Source organism: Patiria miniata, unplaced genomic scaffold (genome assembly GCF_015706575.1).
Source record: "Patiria miniata isolate m_02_andy unplaced genomic scaffold, ASM1570657v1 HiC_scaffold_3, whole genome shotgun sequence".
In the NCBI taxonomy this organism is placed as follows: Eukaryota; Metazoa; Echinodermata; class Asteroidea; order Valvatida; family Asterinidae; genus Patiria; species Patiria miniata.
In genome coordinates, this window is record NW_024037069.1 from 45,415,574 (window position 1) to 45,428,355 (window position 12,782).

General features: G+C 37.0%; 1 protein-coding gene across 1 annotated transcript in view; it reads right to left on the bottom strand.

Annotated features, from left to right (window-relative positions):
- LOC119737691 (myosin-3-like) overlaps positions 1-6,215 on the bottom strand; it is a 67,668-nt gene extending 61,453 nt beyond the window's left edge. Inside the window, exon 1 of the mRNA XM_038212227.1 lies at positions 5,321-6,215. Coding sequence (XP_038068155.1) covers positions 5,321-5,396 — 76 coding nt within the window. The 5' untranslated portion in view covers positions 5,397-6,215. The remainder of the gene's footprint in view (positions 1-5,320) is intronic.
- Positions 6,216-12,782: the final 6,567 nt, after the last annotated feature.

Genomic DNA, 12,782 nt, shown 5'->3' on the forward strand with positions numbered 1-12,782 from the left:
TTTGGGTCTTATTTAGTTGATCATTTTCAGTTTTAATGTCTATCTTTAATTGGACTTTATTTTGTTTAGTGCTGTATTTTTCTTCATCTTTTCATAAGCGTTCCTATTTTCAATGAGCCTTTTTATTCCCAGCTTTGCCACTTTACATAAGCTACAAGATAAATCACAGAATGCAAATGGATATATTTTAAGTAATCACTTGCAATGTTCTAGAGTCTCACAAAAATTACTTTCAATTCAGTCAAACAAAGTACATTTTTTTCAATTATCAAATTGCCTCACTGGAGAACCGAATGAGAACCCAGAGTAAACCAGAACTCTCTCCTCTGCGACTGTAATATATCTCTCTGATGACCTGTAAGGAGCATTGATTATTTCCTCCTTCATTCATCAGAATATGAGACAGGAGAAGGATTCAGAGTCCATTAAGAAGCTGAGACTTAATGGCTGCTGGTAGATTACGACGCTTTAACGAACAAAAGACGACCATCTTGAGAGCACTGTGTCAAGGAAAAGAAATTATTCCATCTGGATTTGTCCTTGTGGCTCGGACTACATGGGTCAATATATGCGGCGTCAAACTGCAGCAAAATTTTCTAGTTTGTTCTGAAAAATATTATCAATGTAGCGTTAGTAAAGATATTTGGACAAATATAGGTTATGAGGTATTTATATATTTTATAAAAGGTTTTGTTGATATAGAATGTTTTAAAAACTGGGTTCATGCAGAATTTCTAAAGAAGGACTCCATTGATGGCACTGAGTAAACGATTCTTGGATCTTAGTACAGACTCATCAGTTGCACCATTTGCATGCACTATGCAGGTCAAGTGTGATGACGTGTATGGAAACAAAGAAGACTGTTCAGGGTTGTTTTGCATTTTTAATGAGCACTGAGAGCAAAGTATTGAAAATAATTAAACAACTGTCTGACGGAAAAGTACATAAATCTTAAAATTAATGTGGCCTGACGTTGCGAACTTAGCAAGTTCTTCTTCAGAGGCTAAAACAGAAAAGTACATAGGCAGACAGTTGGTTAATCAGTTGATATTAGATCCACGGGATAAGAAAGATTGAAGAAATCTAATTTTAACATTTACAGTGTACGTTTATGCGAGTTCCCTACCACATCTAGTGTGTGCAGCGGCTGCGGGTCAACATAGGGGTGCAGTACCACACTAATCCCAGCAAAGTTGGACCTCATTCAAAAGCACTACAAAAGATCCTGGATAGGCAATTGGGCATGGCCATAAAAGCTGCATGGCAAATCTCCTGAAAAGCTCAAATCTAAAGCCACGTCTTTCTGAAACTGGCGACAAAGGCAACATACGTACTAGAGGTGCTATAAAAGTCAGGAAGGTTTGCAATTCATTGTGGATTTTAGACACCAACTTAGGAACCCAAGATTTCTATTGGCGAACTTAAGAAAAGCTGGCGAAGATTAGGACAACCATGGGGAGTATCTTGGAACAGTTAGAATGCGGTTACAGACCCTCTCCCCCTCTCCCTCCACCCCTCCCCTAATCTCGCTTATTTAATCGCATTTATTTTCTAAAGGTTTGTTCACTTTGGTTAAAAAATATGGGAAGAAGAGAGGATAATTAACCCCAGTCCTTCAAAATCCTTTGAAATCAATTGGAAGGTTTATTTGGAGGATTTTGCATGATTGAAGCAGGCACATACAAGCACTAGCTACAATTACACTACATGGAACTTGATGCCCTATAAAGCTTTGCGAGTTCATAGTTTGTTCCACTAATTTGCTGCAAAGTGATGGATTTTGGTGGATTTTTGAGGATTCAGGTGGGTTCCTAACAAATATGCTTACAGTTTTACAGACGTTAGGGTATTATCTTGCTACTCGAAAATATATCATCAAAATATAATTTTATGTCTTTTTAAAAACACTGACTGACTGTCGACCATCGGCTAGAAATTTCCTAAACGAGGCACCGAATACCACCGCAACTTGGTCTGTTTGACTTCTACTTCTACCCCAGATTATCCTGTTTTGAATTATTTTTTACACTTTACAAAAAGCGTACCTAAGCAGCCATTAGTAGCACAGGTGACAATTTCTCGTGAACAGAATGTGTTGTTGGTTTGAAACATTGGAACATCCAATGATCTCCGTTACTTAGGTGTAGGCATGTATACGGTGTGGACACAGATTTTTAAGAGCCTAGGCAAGCACGCAGTACACACATAACAAGCGGCAAGGGGACCTTTTGTCGCAGTTGGGGGGGGGGTGTCTGCAAATAGACAGGCCGCTTTGAATCAAAGCAAGCCGACAGGAAGATCTGTAGGGATTGCCGGCGCAAATGTACACATACACAGGGCTAGACCACGACGGCCGTGCTTGCAGATCTGTAGCAGGGATACTGCAGGACTTGGGCAAATACATGTATACACACTCTTGTTGGGTGTTGCAAAGCTGTAGTGTTAGGTGAGTGCGTGGCATTGGTTAGTTAACTTTTCAAGGGACATCAGTTACAAAAAAATAAGGCATCTTTCAATGAATAATTAAAGTAGGCCTAATGCAGAGTTTATTTGACATTGGATGATAGAAATTGTAAAACCATTTTTTTCCCAATAATTTTTTTTAAAGGACTGTAACAATGCCTCTTACAATATCAATAATTTTATTAAATTCCATGGAGCAAATGAAACCCATTTTTTTGCAACCTTCTTTTTATTTAAAGTATCGGGTAAGAATTTAGTATTATGAGTATGACTCTTAATACATTTATACCTGAAGGTAAAAAAGGAAGGCTTTCCTTTCATGAAGAAATAATGCAGAAATTCAACTAAAATTTCGATTTAAAAAAAAAAAAATTCTCTGCTGTAAACATAGATCCCCTTATAACTTGTAGTTTGTAAACCCCTTATTCTCACAAAATCCGCCAATTTAACCTCAATTTTTCATCATAGTTATCAGGTCAAGTCAATTACCGGAAGGGCCAGACAGAAACTTTAAACAGTCTGGGCGGAAATAAATCACTCTTCTTCAGTAACGGTCTTAACTGGGATGTTGTGACAGAGAAAAAAGTGGCCGGAACAAGCAACTTCATACATCAGGGATGGGCCAGGAGTGCAGAGATCAAGTAAATAATGAACATGGGTGCTCCATTTTGGGAGCGGAAGTGTTATTGAGATGTCAAAAGGTTTACTGAGCAAGAAAGTGCTGATGGAGATGTACCAAAAGCTCTTCTTCCAAAAAAATTAATCCTAACCAAACTGAAAGCCTACACATGGTTTGCACTGAGTATTTCGCCAAAAGTCGTTCAGAGGAGACAAAAGCTTGATGTCCCAATATATTTTTGTCCAAGTACAAGGAAATGCCATTGCATTTGGTTTCCTGCATGCATAGTGTTCAATTTCAAGGAAAGCATTTCCAAAAAAGGAGACTTTTCTCAAATAAATGTGAAACTGTGTGTTTAGACGCAAACAAACATCATATATATGAGACACCTAATATTTGCGTTGTTCTGAAACCTCGCTTTAGGAATGAGATATTTGACTGATGGATTTTTTTCATCTGTGATGCAAGCTACCGGTACAATGTCAAGGATACACAGTGCGAAGACAACTCCAAGGAAAATAATCACTACAAGTTCAAGGAGGTTGCATCTATATTTTTTTAGAACCATGGCCTGAGCAAATCCAATTTAAAACAGGCTTGACCGAACAATACTGGCAACAGAAATCAAGAGGAACTGGGCCATGGGGTGAGGACAGAGTCGTGACATAATTACAACGAGAGAAGGAAATATCTTTACTACGCTGTCAACATGACGTAAAGAGGATTAGATTTAATTTCTTGAGGGCTTCCTGGTAGCAAAGCAAATGGTATGATTAAATAAATTCTATATTTTATTTCAGCCAAACATTGATGTTGGGGAGTCAGGCTGGCGCAGAGGTTTTTCCTCGCCTTCCACCGCTGATACCTGGGATTCCATTTCTGCCATGGCCACATGTGGATTGGGTTTTCAGTCCCTACCTGATTCCGTGGGTTTTCACCAGACTATTCTTCTGGGCTTTTCCTCCCAGCTCTTAACTGTAGTTTCTTTTCACTGTCTTCTCTCTACAGATTTCTTAGGCTTGTGAGCTACAGTGCCTGGGGCACTTTAGAGGAATGCTGGTTTCATAACCAGAAACAAATAATAATAATAAATATTATATGTCATGTCCTTCCTTCGGACTTAACTTCAAAAAGAACAGTTTTCATAAATTATATTTCAAAGCAATTTTTAAATTTTTATCATATAGTTTTTTTTATAATCAATTTCCTAATGACGCTGTAACAAAATTGTAAATAAGTCATTCGTAACACACATTGATGATCCATCAATGAAAGTTTTTCTACTAGTACTACAAATTTAGCCTTAAAATATACCAGTACACCGATAAACTCAAGACAATAGCACAACACAGGCTTGTATACATAACCAATCCATGAATGAATTTACATTACACCTGCTGTGCAACAAGTGCAAATCAATAATGATTACATAACATCCACATGTACATTGTAGCTGGTACAATGTACTATTGACTAATATTTTGAGCTCCTCGAAGACCACCGGAAGAATATTCAAGGATATTGAATTAATCACTGTGTGATGATGTGGCATATTGTATAGCTTCCATATTGTCGCCATACAAGCATGGAGGAATATTATGCAACCATGAATCTAATCTATGAACTCCTCACAATCCAAAATCATGCTTTAAATTCTAAGTTTCGGTTTTTGCACGAATTTGAAGGATTGAGTCTTGAACATTTATTTACATGGGGCTAAAGATTCAGGAAGGGGGCATTTCTGTAACTCAGCTTGTGGTCAAAACCCTGCATCCGCAAGAAATATCTGGGTTTTTTCAATGGCTGTTCTTTTTAAATGATTGTATTTGATCAAGTTTATCTCATGGCCCTGTCATTTTGATTCACTGGAGAAAAAAAATCATGGAAATGATCTGCTGTGGAAAAACATTGAAAAGAGGAAAACATCAAAGAATTCCAAAAAAAAAGACAAAAATGATACTAATTGTTTTTGAAATTCTAAAGGAAAACATTTCTCAGTCCAATACCATAATGAATGCGGCTGTATAATGAGAAACAAATCAACAAATGAAAAGTTTCCATGTTTAAGTTGCTGAAAAGGCTGTAATGTAAACAAGTAGCTGCATAGAAGTAGAAGTACAAGACAATAAGAGCATTGACCATGAAAGGAGTAATTATGGAATTTTAAAAAGATGTAAGAATGTAAAAAGCAATGCAGCAAATGCACACACTGATGTGAAGGAATCTATCTTTTCTTACCCTTGCCACTGTTGCCCATGTTATGCCTCAGCTCCTCCAGGTATCTATCCAAAAGAAACGAGTTGGCTACACTCATCTTGCCTCCTAGGAGAGCCTCCTTTTCCTCCTTGAGTTAAATCTACTCCTTGAGCAAATCCTTCAAAAGCATCAGCTTTTTCTGCAGGTTATTCCAGACAAGAGTACAGAAATAATAATGTTTCTTCAGTAAACAGAGTTGCAGCGATGACACGGATGATGCAAGTTCATGGATGATGCAGGCTTTCAGTTTCAAGATGCTTTCCCAAAGATGGTGTTTTTTTTACAAAGAATTAGAACATGAAGTGTCTATGCTGCCACGGGAAAAAAAATTATCCTCTACACTCTAGAACATGCAGAAATACTTCAACTGGATGATTATTTCTTGGCACTCGTCTGGGTAATTCTTAAATCAACATCATTAACCACTGCCCAGGAAAGAATGCTCCGTCCAAGAAACCATCACCAAAGAACTCCCCAAGAAAGATGCAGTTACTGGGCTTCAATTAGTCCAAGCGCTTAAGAGCCAAGACTGGCAAGGTTGACATATTTTCAGATCCAGAGAGGGTCCCGTGTTCCGCTCCTATCCTTCTGCATCAGCAAGTTATGCGGTGCCAGTCACCAGTCAATCAAAGTTGTTTCTTCTCTTTTTTAAAAGACTTGAATCTGTCCAGGCATCCCGCAGAATCCACATCAGTAGTTTTCAATGTAAACATGAAGCTGCAGTGCCTGGAGCGGAAAGTTCTCACAGAGTACAAAAAAAGCTCTCAGCAGCAGAAGGGAGACGGACTTTGAAATCCAACAAATGAGCGAATAATTCCCCAGCCCAGCACATGTGCATATGCTCACTGCACATGCACTAACTGAACACACTCAATGAACACATGCTAATAAAAACACCTGACTGGATGGAAGTTCCCATTTTGTTCATGGGGGTGACTCACTTTCCAGCCAATGAATGCCTTGCATGACACAGCCAGGCAGGCACAATGGGATTAGCACTGTGTTTGCATCCTTTTGTTAATCCCTGAATAGGAGGTGAAATCAGTGGCTGCATGTGGGGTGTGGGTGTGAGCTTTAATCCCTCCAAATCTAGGATCAGGAATTGATACATGTACATGATTTCAGGGCCACTGCTTAATGGTGATTTTCTTTTTAAGTTTTGACTGGCTGGTTGAGTAATATTATAATTCCAAATTCCATGACTGTTCTATCATCATCTGATAAACAGTGATGCTTCTTTCAGTAGTTTCATTTTACCAAAATCTAGTTTCTGGTTCAGTTCAAACCTAATAATTCATTTTGTGTGGACACTTGTTCACATTATACATGTACCGGTACGTCAAAATTCATCAAAATTTCATCTATTATTTAGAAAAACAACACCTTCATTTTTGAAGATTTTGATACTTCTTTTTAAATGCAGTAATTGAGATAACTTGTAGGAAGTGGAGTGGTTTTGAAGTTGCATGGTATGATCAAACTAAATATTTTTAAAATTACAAGTGTTAAATAAAACTCCAAGTTAATGACTGTCTGGGAATTTTTAGCCATGTGGTGAGTGACTTTGAATTATTTTGCTAACAATGATGTATTTATTATATGTATTAATTATAAACACATAACTCTTGGTAATTTTATAATACATCATTCACAATTTCACATGCTTCACATGCAAAAAAAATGATTCATCGGCAAAACATTCCTCTAAATAATAAACATTGACTGAAAAAACATTGTGACCTACTATATGTCACCTGGCCACAAGTAAATCATCCTGACATTATTACCTCAATAATAAACAGAACACATTAATTGGAGAGAAATATCTTTGACATTAAACTGAGAAATATGCCACATATCTAATTGCACTGTAAGGTGATGAAACACCGGGATTAAAACTGTTCATTTTTGAAGAAAAAAATAAGGAAAACCACTGCACTTTCTGTAACAGAAAGGATGTCATAGAAATGTCCTCAGCGATGTTTCTTTACTGAAAGAAAACCTGATGTTTCGATTTATTGCAAAGTTCCAGGCAGCTATGCAAGGCCACTTTTTCAGGTGCGTCATCATCTCAATTGTATTACAAAGGCTGTTATCAAAACAGGGCCATTAAGTCAGGTGGAAAACATGCCAGGTTAAAGGGGAAAAGATGGCTAGGATCAAGTGCATGTCAAGGTCTGGAGCATTTATCATGGGCGGGTGAGTAGGAGGTACAGGTATACAGAGGAATGATGGTCAAGTCTGATGGATAACCTGATTCATCAAAGATAGAAGATAAGGCCCAGTCACAAGAAAGTGAGTCTTATTTGGGGCATTAATTTCCTATTATTAAACATGTTGATTATCTCGTATCTATGCTAAGCCATATGGCTTAGCATAGATACGAGATAATCAACATGTTTAATAATAGGACATTTTAAGTAAATTCAATGAATTAAAGATCTTTACCGAACAGCCCAGCTCACTGCATTTATTCCTCACAATAGTTATACAGATAACAAACCAGGGAGTTACTTTTAACATGGGCTACTAAGGAATGTCTGAAAGTCCAAATTACATTGGCAAAATGGCAAAAAAAACCTGAATGCCACATCATATTTATAACAACAGTCAAATAAAACTGACTTTTCAGTCACGTAGTAATACATGATTACTTATAAGGGGTTGGACAAGGGATCAATGATGACAAAACTATTTCTTTGGATGCACAGTGGTATCAAGAGGATCACCATTCTCACAGTTGATCCTATTAAGGTGATCCTCAACATCAGCTTCAGATATAAAGACTGATCCTTGGTGGCTTCTTTGCCAAAATATGCGGAAGTAAAAAAAGAATAACAAAAATAACTAAGTCACCAACACTAGGGTTAAATCCTCTTAACTTTGATGCCTGCTCTTTGTCAAAATTATCCAACTTGCGTGCAGGAACTCAATTCAGAGTCAACGCGCCGTGATACCAACTTGTACATAACTGAACCTGTTTCTACAACTTTCAAAATCACATTCAGGTTCCTTTTATAAACCACAGAGTACAAGCGACTTTATAAGTGTAAACACACAAAAAAAAACTGGATAATATAACTCTGAAATCTTGAGTCAGGATTCATTGTGCACAGAGTACTTGTCAAGGTTAGGATATTCAGTGGTCCCACCTCTCCCCGCTTAATTACTTGCCAAACACAAAGGCTTCCGAAATCACTAAAATAGGTACCTAAATCCCGCCCCAGGGGGCCAACGGTTTTGCTTACACAGAGGTCATATTTTGGGTTATTTGGTATTTTGACCAACACTTGAGTTGTAAATCAGAAGGTTGATGTACTACAAGAAGTCACCCCTTTGCAATACTAAGTAGCCAAATAAAACGATTGTTTGAAATGTTAACAGTAAATTTGTATTTTTCTCTTTCAATTTAACCAATATGTAACAAAAAGTTACATGAACTAAATGTTTTAATCTTAAGTAAAGAAAATGGTCACAATACTAAGAAATGTACATATTCTCTTCATGAATCATATCCAAAAACTCTAATTGAATTAGGCCTATAAAATAAAAGACGAACAAACTTACAGGTAAAGTGTATGTGCAAGTGCATGTAGTCAACAAATGGCAACTGAACTTCAATTGAGAGACAAGGAATATTTTGTAAACCTCAAGTTATTTTTTTAAGGAATTCTAAAGAGATTCTGAATGGTAATTTGGGAATTAGGAAGAGAACCATACTCCCTATTCAACCTCCTTTTATTCTAAAAATGCAAAAGTGAGGGTTTGTCATATTCAGCACTTTTCTGCCAACCTTGCTCAAAAAGAAGAATGGTAATATTGGATATTAAAAATACATTTCCTTTATCTAAGGAATGTGCTACTTGCTGTGTCCCATATCAATGTCAATTTTGGTAACCCTTAGGTCTGACCACAATGATACACAAGACTTTGTACTTAAAATAAAAAAAGGAAAAAAGAAGAAGAAAAATCTACAGGTCTATGTATCTGCAAATGTAATGCAATCTTGTAGAGTTTCAGTTTGGACTCCTGGAGTAAAATTAATACCATCTCCTGCTGAGAAAAGTAATTGAATATAAGCAAAGCTTGGAATCACATTTACATATTTGTTTTGCTGCATGGGGAAGAAAGTTGAATTTGAAAGAACCCATATATTAGAAGAGTGAAGGATGGGGGAGGGGAGTACTATTGAGAAAAAAGTTGAATGAAAACATTTGAAATTATGAAGAAATTGGAGGGGGGGGGGGCTAAAATGAACTGTTGATGACACTAAGTTCGAGGCCATTTCTAATGACAACAAAACTCATTTGTTTGCCAATTCACTATGTTTCCCTATTTCTGGCTTTTTTTTCAATCTTTATGATGAAATTCTCCAAACACGAGTCTAAAGTTCACTTGAATCGTGGAAGCTCAAAGAAAGTCTAAAAAATGGGGGGGGGGGGGTTCAAATAAGCTACGAAAAAAATTGGTTTTGTTTAAAAGAAATATTTAGTCCCTTATACCTTGTTTTTGTTCTAAAAGTGTTTCTATACTGATCATGCTGTTAACAACTGAACCTATAAAAGCATTTATTTTACCCACACGCAGAGCAAATTGGACAATGAATGCCATTTAAGGCCAACAGATTTCTCTGCAAAGAGTAATTCAAGTTAATTTCATCGGCATTAATCGGTGCTGCCTCATAAAGCACTTCAAGCAGCACTCAATGTTCCAAAACCAAGTTCAACTACATGTTTTATCCTGAATTACTTATCTCTTTTTTTTTCTTGACTGTATTTAACAACATATCCAAATGGCTAAACAGCAAACAGTTTTTAAGTTGATCAAAGAAACGAATCGGCAATAAAACGCCAATAAAACTGCAACTTCAAACATCAGCGGACAATCTGCTAGACCTCCTCTGTGCCACGAACGATGTTGTTTTTCTTCTGAGATGGGGTCATTTGAGTTCATGATTTCAAGAGCCAGGTGGAATGTTGTATTGGAGACTTGATGTGAAATGACAGGCTAAAAAAATATTGATTTTTTTTTCATGGACCGAAACTTCGCTGGTTCTGTTACCCAAAGAATTTTTTTGGGCCTAGTGTAAAGCTGTGAAACAGTGACAGGGTAGCCGACGTTCAATTTCACCATTCTGCAACATGCAGACCATTTGATTTTAACCCAAAAGTCAATTAAAATCAATATTGTAACATTCCACTTTATTCCAACTACTTTCCACACCATCTCATTTTTTTTACCTACTTGGCTAAATAACATGAATACAATAAATAAATTCTGTGAATGTTCAGAAAAAAAGACAATAAACATTTAAAAATCAAAATCATTATCAATGTCATCCTCATCACCATCAACCCTGCTTAGGACACACCCCCCTCACAACCTTTTTTTTTTTTCCTTTTCCTTTTTGGGCAAACAATTTTTTTGACATGATTTTCACAGATGAGTATCCCTTAAAAATTATGAAATGCCAAAATAAAACACAATATCAGGGGAGGAAAACTTTAAAGCACAAAAATCTTGTAAAAACCCAGCTGCAACTCTGCTCTCCAACTCTGACAAAACTTGGCAGCTAGCGAGTGAGTCATAAAAATTCTTTCAGAAAAAAAAAAAAGCAAACTAGAGAGCTTATGTTGCTGTGTCAGTGTGCGGTTAAACACCTTGATGTCGTCTTGAATTGTTGCCCGCTATGCTTCACACCTGCAGCAATTCTCTTTAATTGGAAGCAATGATGTGAGGTGGGATGCTAGACCAGGAAAGGTCTGTCTGAACTCATTCAATTAGAAAAATATTTAAAAAAATACCGTAACACATTTTTTGGGGAAAAAGTACCAGTCTGCCCCAAAATGGTTATGCCAGAGGGGAAACAAACAGACAAACTAACTAACAAACAAGTAGCTTTCGCTTAGTGTGATTTTGTTTCACATATAATTCTTGATTGCACCAGTTTTATAAGAGGTGAACTTTCAAAATTACCGGTATTAAATGCTTGTCCCATGGAGGAATTGTCCAAAGTTGAAGATATATATGGTTCTAAGATCGTGGAGAAATGATTTTGATTTGGAAGGGTGATGCTCTTTAACTGTTTGGTCAGGGAGCTATATCGATTTCTGAATCAGTTTGGGTTTCATGTCGGATGTGGTTGTCCAAACAACCAGAGAGAACCAGACTCCTTTGAGAGTTGCCTCCTAGATTACAAAGAGAGTAACCCTGAGGGTGGGGATAGGATGAGGAAGGGGTCAAAGGTTAACAGCAGTGTGGGTATAATGCCCCAGATTTCTCACAGTTGACTAAAGTTTGGAAAGAATCAATTCATGTACCCTGTAAATCTTTCAGGAATCAAATTGTGAATCGTTCATAAATCAGTTTTATTTCCTCAAGTTTCACCATCACATGCCGAAAGCTGAATTTTCTTGAGAAAGAAGTATACTTAAAAAAAAAAGCATAGGCCTATTAGTAATATGAGGAATATAATGAAAATCTAGTACTTTTTCTCTATGGCAGAATTAACACAGAAATTAAAGATATGCACTCCTGTAACCTACTTCCAAATTCTGAAATGAAGTTCAAATCAAAAGACGCATTTAATTTGTGAGAAGTCACAGAGCCATTTCTGTGTCAATTTACTTCCCAGGGACCTTTATAAAAACTAAGCAGACATCATGTACCGGTACTTCAGCCTAAAAATGATTGATTCTGTGGGAAAATCCTTACTTCTGCAGAATTGATGAGTTTGAATTGTCTGGAATTCCTTCAGGAATTGGGTTGAGGGGTTCGGAGGAGTATTGTTTAGTCTTCCCAAATGCTGATATGACAGGCAGTAAATAACAAATTCCCAGCAGATTGTGCAATTTACGAGATCTGTCTTTGTGTGGTCCTATCACTGTTACAGACAAAATCGCATTAATAGTATACTCATTTGATGGAAACTATAACCTTGTGCGGTTTGAGCAGGTTTCTTTGCTGGACCAGAAGGGCCAGCCTATTGTCCTCTGGCTGACCAGCTGACTGAGTCACTGAGTCACCGTCTGAGTCACATAATTACTGATGACTGAGTAACTGGCAGATGACAGAGTCACTGACTGAGTCAACTGACTGACTTAGTCACTGAGTATAACTCAGTGGCCGATTTGTTTGTTAGTTTTTTTTTATGTTTTGCAATTAACAAAGAGGTGGTTGAGATGCACAGCTGCCTGGCTGCCTTCCATGGGCAAGTTTTATTTCATTTTCCCCAGAAATTTTCAAACATGTTCTTACATGTTTCAGCTAGCTTACAGGACTTGAAAAATGCATTTTGTTCTTGAAGTTCTAACCCTAACCCTAACCAACACAAATCAAGTTGCAGTTGCTTACAAAACTATACAAAACAAATTCATCGAGTAGTATTTCAAGAATTTGAAAAATTACTGTAACATTGGTTTTATTTGCTTTACAATCCTCAGTC